The following is a 10,243-nucleotide window of genomic DNA, read 5'->3' on the forward strand; positions in this document are numbered from 1 at the left end:
GAGGCCACCCTGCAGCACCCTGCGCCCGCAGAGCCCCCGTCTCCAGCTCGCCGTTTCCTCCATCAGCCCGCCCAGGTAGCCCACCTCCAGCAGCGCCTGACCCTGCCCCGCGGGGACTAAACCTGCCTCCTGCTCCTGTCTGTGCACGGACTAACATCTATATCATCTCTGTATATGTTACCTACTATAGCATTAATTTTGGAGACCAAGTATAAGCTTATTGTTGCACTGAAACGTTACGCATTGGATTACGCGGAAGATTACGCACGCGCCTCATCGGTCCACAGGGCCGAGCATCATCCCGAGGGTCAGCAGGGTCGATTGGAGTTGAGTATCTGTGAAGCGTGAGCGCGCGTTCACCTGTTCCTCTTCTTGCCGGGGGCGCGCAGCCGTTTGATGCCCTAACCTTCCGCCTTTGCGCCCCCGCCCCTTCTTCTCTGCGCCGCTCCGGACAGCTCTGAGAGGTTGCCCGGCGGTCACAGTGGCACAGTCACCCCGGCTTCACACCCCACCTTGCCCACGCCCACACATTCACCCACGCCGGGGGAACCGGGGCACGCCGCCGCCGATGCCAACGGGAGTGTCCGCTGACTCTTTGACTCTGCACAACATCCAGCGGATTCCAACCACAGACGGGAACTCTCCGGACCGTCGGACTGGCTCTGACCGAGCGAGGAGACTGACTCTGGGCCAAGTTCCATAGTGGAGGGGGGAAGCAATGTGGTCCCTTCTCTCCACGCTGGCTGTCTTGTAAGTCACTTTTTTTTTTTTTAGAACTTCATCACATATTACTCTTGGCATGAAACAAGCTTATTTCTCCACCTATCTCTTCTGTTCTTCTGTTGTTCAAATTATTTTCATGGCAGGCCTAGCTACAGATGAAGATGATGGAGAGGAAGGTTACGGTGCCTAACAATTACATCACTCCTCATCAGTCCCCATAGAAAACATGCCATGGAAGGCCCTGTTTTGATTGGCTGACAGTTCAGGGTCACTGGGTCAGAGTCAGGGCCATGTTACTCATAAAACCTGCCATAAACATCTCCATCACCATCTGCACTTACTTCAGTGATGGCCAAGCTGGCTTAGAGAAGGCCATTTTCCCATAGCCAAGAAAATGCTTTTTTTCCTATTGAAAATATTTCAGAAGTTGAGTCAAATAACACCGGCTTTATCTAGTGGGATAGGAAAATGATAAAGTGCCAAGAGCAAATCTAAGGGAGGAGGATACAGACTCAGGGGGCTTGAGTTTGCCCATTCGAGGTGTGTCTTGTTAAAAGCCAAGGGATTTATTTTTCTTTCTTTGTGTCGGCTGTACTTCTCCCAGATGGCAGTCATCTCCAGATACTTCTCATTCCTCACACAACCTGGACAGGGTGTGTGCTGCTGGTGTCTGCCTGCCTCTCTCTCCCTGTCTCTGCCTCTCTCGCACTCTCTCTACTTACCTACCTAACTGCCTACATCTGTCTTCCTGTCTTGCTTATACCTTTTTCCACAGATACTTGCTCCGATAAAAGTATGAATTAATAACCGATGAATGATGGCGCCCCTGGCAGTATCTGAGGAGGAGAGTCTGACTGTTTAGTCTACTGGTCTTAGTTTAGGTCTTTGAGAGCCAATCATCTCTCCATTCGTTTCCTTCTTGCCTATCAGTATTACCACAGCCACTTCACTCCATCAAGACTGCAGCTATCCTCACAAACATGCTGTTTTACAAACTCGAGTCTTAAGCCAGTGAACGCTGCCAAGGGCCTTTTGCTCTGCACAGGAACCTGGTACCGCTCCCTCACCATAGCTCCACCGCAGGACATAGTGCAGTTCCCCTAAAGCCACAGCTCCATGTTCAGGCCCACCACTTCTCTAACCATTGCTCCACCATAAGGCCTATTACTGCTGATACCGCTACGCCGCACTCACACGCCCACTAGCCTAACCACCACTCTTCACCGAGGCCCACTGCTGAACATCTGAAACTCCTGCGTCGCGCCGAGGCCCTTTGCTCCAGTGTTGGCCTACCACGCTAACCACCACTACACACTGCTGAAACCGCCGCTCTGCGCTGGGTCCCACCAGGCCGACCGCTCTCGCTCCGCGCTGGTGCCCAGCGCTCGGCGCTGAGGCCCACTAGCCCAAACCGCAGCCTCCATATGGTAGACCTGCTGGGACGCAGGTTTATGATGTCAGACCCTTGCTTGTTTTGGCAGCCAGCCAAGGCGCACCGGGCTTCCCCTCTCTCTCTCTCCATACCTCCCTCTGTCTTTACTCTCCCCGGCTCACTCTCGACTTTCCTCGGCGCTCTCTTATTCTCTCGTTTTCTCATCCCTCCCCCACCCCGCTGATCCCGTCTCTCTCTCGCTCTCTCTCTCTCCTTCTCTTTCCCTCTGTGGCTGGCATACGATGGAGTGTCTGTGGTTTTGGAGGCAGCGGGAGAATCCAGAGCCGAGGCACTTTTCTCGCAGTGTCCTCGGCGGCAGCGCAGCGGTGGTGTTTTAACAGCTGAGAGTCCTCACAATGCACAGGCGCTCGGCCTTTTTCAGCTGCGCAGGCAGAATGCTCGGGCCAACACACTACTGCGTTGCCCTGGGTGTCTGCATCTATTAGCAAAACCCAGGGGCCGATACACCAGCTAGGGGAAAGGGCGAGGGAGGGAGCGAGGGGGAAAGAGACACAGGGAGAAAGAAGAGAGGAAGCAAGAGGCTTGTGAATGTAGCGTTAGAGGATAAGCTATGTGTGTGTGTGTGTGTGTACGTGTGAGTCAAGAGGGAGTGACATGTGTTAGGATGTGCATGAGTTGAACCCCCTTCCTCTTTCTTTCCCATTATTTATCTTTTTGTCTACTTCTCACGCCAGACTGCACTCTGTGGCTGCAGCACTGTCTCTCATTTTGTCACTCTTTCTCTTCCTTTCTCTCCTCTTGGTCTTTTTTGCTCCCTCTCTCTTCCTTCTCACTGTCCCAGTGTACACTTCCCCATTCTCTCTGTCCTTATCTCTCACTTAACTCTCTTATTCTCTATCAGCCCTCTCTGTCTACCTCTCCCCTCTATTTATGCTTCTTGCCTCCTCACTATCCCTATGTGTACCTCTCTTTCTACCTCTCTCTCCTCCTCACTATCTCCCTCCCTCAGCAGTGCATATGTCTTTGCTTTGGCCCAGCTGTCAGCTGCCTGCTCCTCCTGTTCACACACATACCCTGCGCACATCTGCACATCTGTGTGTATGTGTGTGTGTGTGTGTGTGTGTGTGTGTGCCCATGACAGTGTGGAGGAGTCACCCCGCTAACCCCAAACATAAAGGCAGATGGCAGGCAGGGAATGATAGGCGAAATGTAGAGTGAAGAGAGAGAGAGAGGGAGAGAAGGAGCGATAAGGTAGAGGTGAGATAGGGAGGACAACAAGTGAGAGAGGGAGAGAGTAATAGAGAGAGAGAGCGGAGGCATGCAGAGAGATAGCAAAAGATGAGGTGGGGAAAGACAAAATTCATAGAATTGCTTTTCGGCCCACACACTTGGTTATGAACTTCATCAAGTCTTGAGCCACTAATGCAATGCAGTTCAAGGACTGCCAAAGCAGATTTGGCTTGTCACAATCCCTCCCTAGCTAAAGCTGTAAATAACAATACATCCAAGGTCAAGGTCTAAACTTCAATTAAGCAGTGTGGTAGCATTCTAATCTTAACTGTAACCACCTCCTTCAGTCATAAATGCCTATAAAAGCCTGGATAGTAACAAGGATAGATGATTGCCAACATTTCACATGTACAATAAACACAACATACTTTACGCACTACATCAACGCAATTACTGCGCCCCCAGTTGATTCCCCATTAAATCATCTCTCTGCACAGTTTAGTGGCACATGTTTTCACTCATTCAAAACATCTCTGAATATAACCACACAGTCCACCGCTCTGCAAAGCCACACCATAGTGGAGTGTACACCTGTAGTCCAGCCCCAGCTGTCTACATACACAGAGCAGCCAAATAAGCCAGCCCAGACCCTTAGATGTCCAAACCAAAACATGTTCTAGTCGTCTCGGCATGTTTGCCAGTTAGCCACGGTTCAGTCGGGTCATTTGGAGGCCAGATTTTGGTGTGGCGAAAGTCATGAAAGGGTCAGAAAGTGGGCTGGGACAGAAGGCTGGTAGCGTAACGATAAACACTGCGCCGGGTGTTGTCCGTCTGCCTATCCCTGGACATCTGCCTGTCTGTATGTCATATCGCCGTGCCAACCGCACGCCCAGCAGTGTGAGTAATCGCCCAATGAGGAAAAGAGATGTTGAGCAGACAGAAAAAGAAAAAAGGGATGGAAATGATGGTGTCACGCCCGGCTCTTTCAACACTCGATTTTGCTTACACTTTTTTTTGTACTCATCTCTGTTTTTACTTTTTCCAGATGTATCCAGATGTTGCTGGTGATGTGCAATCCATTACAGGTGAGTGTCTGCATGAATGGCAGAGAGGGAAAGTACAGTGTAACAGATGTATAAAAGTTGTATTAACTGTATAATGGCAATGCGTGCAGTTTTTCAAGCCTGTTTATGGCTGTCTTTGTCGCTCTACGTATGTGCTGACCTGTGTGTCTGCCTGTATGTGTGTGTGTGTTTGTGTGTGTATTCCCAGCAGGTGCTTGGTGTGGATGGGGTGAACTTCAGCGTGCATGTGGAGAACCAGACGCAGGTGCGAGACACCATGAGTCGGCGACACCACCGAGTCTACCAGCTCTACAGCCGCACCAGCGGCAAACATGTCCAGGTGCTGGGACGCCGAATCAGCGCCCGCGGAGAGGATGGAGACAAATATGGTAAGACACACACACACACACACACACACACACAGGAAAGCAGGCAGGCTGTGGAACACACATTGGTACATACATGTGAATGCACTCTGAGAGAAACGCTTGCTTGCACACACACACACACACACACACACACACACACACACACGTGCACCCACACACGACCGAACTACTGCAACCACAAAGACTTGAAAGTATACCAAGTGCATGCATGAACGGATACAGAATGCAACTGCTCAGGCACACACACACACACACACACACACACACACACACACACACACACACACACACACACGCCTCCCCAGGCTTTGGCAGAGGGGCAGTGGAGCTTGTCTTGGGAGTACAAAGACCTCATCGACTGGCTGCTGACTCAATGATTCACAAGAGAGCAAGAGAAAGGGAGAGGGAGAGTGGGAGAGAGAGAGAGAGGGTGCGAGAGAGAAAAAAAAAAGCGGGAGTTAGAGGGAGAAGCCTGGCAGGTAGTGTGTCGGGCCGAGTGTTAGAAACTCATCTCCTTCATCGATCCCTCCATTGATTTCTCATCCTCCCTGTTGTCTCCTCTGGATTTAAAACAGCAGGCTTCCTCTCCCTCCCTCCATCCTCTATCCCTCCCTCTGTCCCTCCCCCACTCCCTCCTCCTCTCCCCCTCTCCGTCTGTAATGATGTCTAACCCATTCTTAAACCACAGAGAATCAATGGGCAGAAGAAAGCCAAGCCATAAAGCTAGTGTTCATATTTCTCTATGTACTTCAGTGGGGGCTCATATTACACATCGCTCCCATTCACAAACATGTCAGTTTGCTAACACACCGTTTCAAGCCACAATGGATGCAGAAGCCAGTCTTTTTTTGACAAATACCGCTCCTAAGATGAACAATCCACCTATCACTCTCCAGCAAAGGCTATGAGGCACTGCACAGGGAAGACAAGAGCGGAGAGAAGAGAAATAACAGAGAGAAAGGAGGGCGCATGAAGGTGTAAACACGAAGCGAGGGAGCAGAAGGGAGATGGGAGAGGAAAGGAGAGTTGGGGGAAGAGGGCAAGAGGGAGGGAGGTATTGATTTCTCTTGACCCCTTTGTTGACTAAGGTCATGTAGGAACCATTTTAGGGATTTATTTTTAAACAGGCACAAGCGCTCTCGGAAGATGTGTAGTTAGTGGAGCGGCGTTGCCTGGAAGGATGAACATGCATGCACCTGCACGCAAACACACACACACATGCACGCACATACATACACATACCTTAAAACAACAGTCTTGCAGACACTCGGTCTGATTGTTCTCTCCCTCCTCTTGGCCCACCGCACTCCGTCTATTCTTGGCTGTTATCTTTTTTACGAGGCCCATTTGTGGTCAGCGGCCTCATAACCGTGTGTGTGACCAGGCTTATCTGACAACCATCTGTCCAGCCAGACATTTACATCTGTCTGTGATTTATCAGCACGTTTAACAGCGACTATGATTTCTAACACTGTGATTCAACGTGAATACCTTGTCTAAAAACTCAAATCAGATTCCGTGGTGGTTGGTAATCTCCCTGGATGGGAGCCTGACCTCTGTCTGTCCAGTTGTTTCTTCTTTGTGTGATTCGTGTTACATGTACTGTATGTCAGTCAGTCAATGGGCCTGAGTCTGTCTGCTGTTATTTGTTACAGCAAGGGAGATCACACACTGCAGGATTCATGAAACTAACTGAGCACGATCTTTCGATCCCTTATATTTGTGTGACACAACCGAATAAACCAGTCAAATCTTGTAGTGTGCATACAGTTTGTCAGTCTACCTTGCCTGTGGCTCTAATGTCTGTCTGTCCCTCTGTCTGTCCCTTCACAAGCCCAGCTCGTAGTGGAGGCCGATACCTTTGGTAGCCAGGTGAGAATCCGGGGCAAAGAAACCAACTTCTACCTGTGCATGAACCGCCGCGGCAAGCTAGTGGGAAAGGTGAGGCTTCTTTTGATTTAAAAAGACATTTTTATCAAGGACAGATGTCTGTTATTTTCCTTACTTTCCTTACTTTTCCTGACCAGCCTCTCTTTGTTTCTCCCGATGAATGTGTATGTGTGTGTGTGTGTGTGTGTGTGTGTGTACCTGGGGTCTCTCTGCTCTCTCAGAAGGCCAGTAATCGCAGTGCTGACTGCGTCTTCGTGGAGAAGGTTCTGGAAAACCACTACACAGCTCTGATGTCGGCGCGCTACGCTGGCTGGTATGTGGGCTTCACTAAGAGAGGGCGTCCTCGCCGCGGCCCGCACACGCTCCCCAACCAGCAGGACGTTCACTTCATGAAGCGCTTCCCGCCTGGGGAGCAGCCCGACTTGACCACCCCCTTCCGCTTCACCACTGTGAGCAAGCGGAGCAAGAGGGTGCGTGCTACTGGGCCCCGCTAGTAGTGGCTAACGCTAACACCCACTGTCCTGTCATCCAAAGCCTTGACCTGAGCCTGCCAACGGCTAACCCACTCATTTCTGCTGTCGCACCCCACTGAACACCTCCCTTTGCCGGGATAACAAACATTCACCAGACTCTTGTTGAATCATTTACGGGGTTTAGCTTTACACCTACTAACTTGCCACTACAGCCCCCTAGTTAGTGATCACTCTCCCCAGTTTTATTTCCCTTAAAGGACCACGCTAACTACTATAAGACCCAGTCCATTGCCAGCTGCTGCAAGGGCCTGGCCAGCTTCCCTTCACAGCCCAGAAATACTGACAGGGCCCCTGAAGGGCAGCCAAACTGAGTCCCAGGCTTATCATTCTGCAAAGGCCTCTTCTTCCACAACCACAGAAACCACAAGGCCTTCATGTCTCCTGTTCTGGACCAGCTTTTTGACAATGTCTAGGATGGGATTACAACAACTGGACCATACAGACAGAGAGCAAGAGTGGGAAAGGCTGACTGAACAAGGGAGTGGGTGCTTAGCCTATGGATAAAGGGAAAGATGGAAGGAAAGCAGAAAGGAGAAGACGGGAAGAAGGCGGAGCGGACAAAGGGATGGAATGATCTGGACAGATCGAACGGAACATTAATGGACTGTTGACATGTGACGCACTTCTCTGTCTCACTGCTAGACTGGTGGGAACCTGTGAGACTTGGGATGAATGGATAGATGAGTGACGAAAAGGATGAATGAGGGAATGATCGAGCGAATGACTTACTGAATGCATGCACGTATGTAAGAGGAAGTAGACGAGGAAATGTATGTAAGTGTGTGTGTGTGTGTGTGCGTGTGTATGCAAGTGCACCAACAACCATGAGTGAAGCTGGATGACGAGGGACTCTGGAGAGGGACCATACACGCCCAGTGTGAACCCCTGACAACTCACCGAAGGGACTGAAGCTTTAAGAACTGGAATGTATAAAACCAAGCTGCACCAAAAACAACCAGCCAATCACAGCAAACCAAATCAACGACCAACCAAAGACAACTGGAGACCTGCTACACGACTCCTCCCCATGCCCCGCCCCCCCAGGACACAACACCCTCAGCTTATAGGTCCAGAGGGTGACGAGCGCGGAGGCTGGGAGCAAGGCGGGGAGGGTGCCTTCTCTACTAGCATTGCTATAGAAACGACCCAGGGGATGATGATCCCGTGCGATACCGTGGATACAGAATGCTGCTACCAGGACATTCAGTGGAACACACCAAAGTCTCATACATACACACAGGAGAAAAAAATATTAAAGGGAACAGTTTATTAAAAGTTATATATATAAAAGAAGACAAAAACCCTAAATAAGCAATCTTACTATGATCGTTACTATACTATTGTTATTATGATAAAATTATTTCATTTATTTATTTCAGCTCTGTGTGCAGCAGTCTTTCTCGACTCAGTAAACCTTACAGAAACATTTCCTCTGTGTCTCACAGCCTCTTTGCACAGCTCCTTTACATTCTCTTTTTCTGCCAAGGGGGAGGATAGAAAGAGATTCATTGAGTTCACAAAAGTCTACAGTTGGGGTATGCTGGCTGCGCAATTATTGGAAAAATACATGCGATGATTGAAAATGCTCCCTGGGCATGCATCATTGGCCAATAGCAGACTCTCCAGTGATGTTGAGAACTCCTTCTCTTTCTTTCTCCTCCTAGTTATGAGATTCAAAGCAAAGCCATAACATCCTGCATTTCCCACACCACTTCATCTTACACAACATGGGGGACAGTTCTTCCACCGCTGCTGCACTTCTGCAGCCTTTGAAACTCCTCATTCTCTGATCAAAAAAAAAAATTCTTGGTTCTTCATAATGCGTGTGAGTGTGGGTTGAGGTAGTAGTTGAAGCAAGCTGTCAAAATCACATCTCAGATATTAAACTGCATAAGAATTGGGCAAAGATAGACTAGCCTATCACACGGGGCCCCTTTGAAGTTGCCTGCAAAATTGTGGAGGGCCCACTGTGGTCGTGCAATAATCAACAGTCGACTCCACGTGTTAAGTTGTTCCATGAAAAGATGGATGAAGGATAGCACAGAGCGATGGAAGGAACCGTGCACTGCTGAGATAGAGTTTCATAGCTCCTTCTCTCATCTATCCCCCTCTCACCCCCCCCCCCCCCCGCCCCCACTCCCCTTCCTTCCCCATCCTAGCGGGAGGTCATTGAAGAGATGTCGCTGCCAAATGACCCAATCATGCCGGCAGACACAAACAGCTGACTCAGGGGGAAAAAAGGGTTGTACCAGAGGATTCCGATTCCAAGGCAGCAGGAATCTGTACTGGGGGGGGGGGGGGGGGGGGGGGGGGGGGGGGGGGCGGTGTGTGTGTGTGTGTGTGGGGGGGGATAAGGAGGAGAGAGTGGGGTGGGAGGGAAAGGGGGTGTGGGGGATGAGATGAGGAGGAGAGAGTGGGGTGGGGGTGGGGGGTTTGTTCAGTTCTGGAACGTCGCTCCAGTTCCACTCGGGAATGATGGAAATATTCTGTGGAGCCAAACCCAGAGTGGAAGGTGTATGGTAATCATGTCGGGGAAGGAATGCCAAATATGTGCGTGAGAACGGAGCGGTGACCTGAGAGCTGCAGGAATTATGGGCCAAAATCCCACAGACCCAGAGGAAGCACACACACCCATATCCAACACATACACACATCATATACTAATGGTGCTCCACCAAGCACAAATCCATCCCACATAACTTATTCTCAGAATTTGAAACATTCTACTATACTGAACTAAACCCAGAAATGTAGAAAACCAACCCCCTAAACAGGCCAACTCCCCTCCCTCTCCTAGTGTAGAGGATACACACTGTACAATAACAAGACAGACGTATTAGTGGGCTGAACTACACTAGCCAGAGCTTTACTATAAATGCAACATTACTAACTGTAATCCAGAGCTTTTTCAGATACCCCTTTTAGCATTTTAAACATACCTTCCTCCTTCACAGCCATGGTGTAGGAGTGTACTGTGTATTAGATCTACTGTAACAGGTTGTTTAGACTCCAAATTTGGCT

The 10,243-nt window shown here is 49.9% G+C and overlaps 1 protein-coding gene across 1 annotated transcript; it reads left to right on the top strand.

Moving 5' to 3' along the window:
- The first annotated feature begins 694 nt into the window (after window positions 1-694).
- fgf18a (fibroblast growth factor 18a) lies at window positions 695-8,545 on the top strand. The gene is made up of 5 exons (XM_078289110.1): window positions 695-750; window positions 4,392-4,431; window positions 4,619-4,799; window positions 6,634-6,740; window positions 6,914-8,545. Exons 1-5 carry the CDS (start codon window positions 719-721, stop codon window positions 7,181-7,183), a joined length of 630 nt encoding a protein of 209 aa, XP_078145236.1. The 5' UTR covers window positions 695-718; the 3' UTR covers window positions 7,184-8,545.
- The last annotated feature ends 1,698 nt before the right edge of the window (window positions 8,546-10,243 follow it).

This window comes from Centroberyx gerrardi, chromosome 16 (genome assembly GCF_048128805.1).
Source record: "Centroberyx gerrardi isolate f3 chromosome 16, fCenGer3.hap1.cur.20231027, whole genome shotgun sequence".
NCBI classification, from domain to species: Eukaryota; Metazoa; Chordata; class Actinopteri; order Beryciformes; family Berycidae; genus Centroberyx; species Centroberyx gerrardi.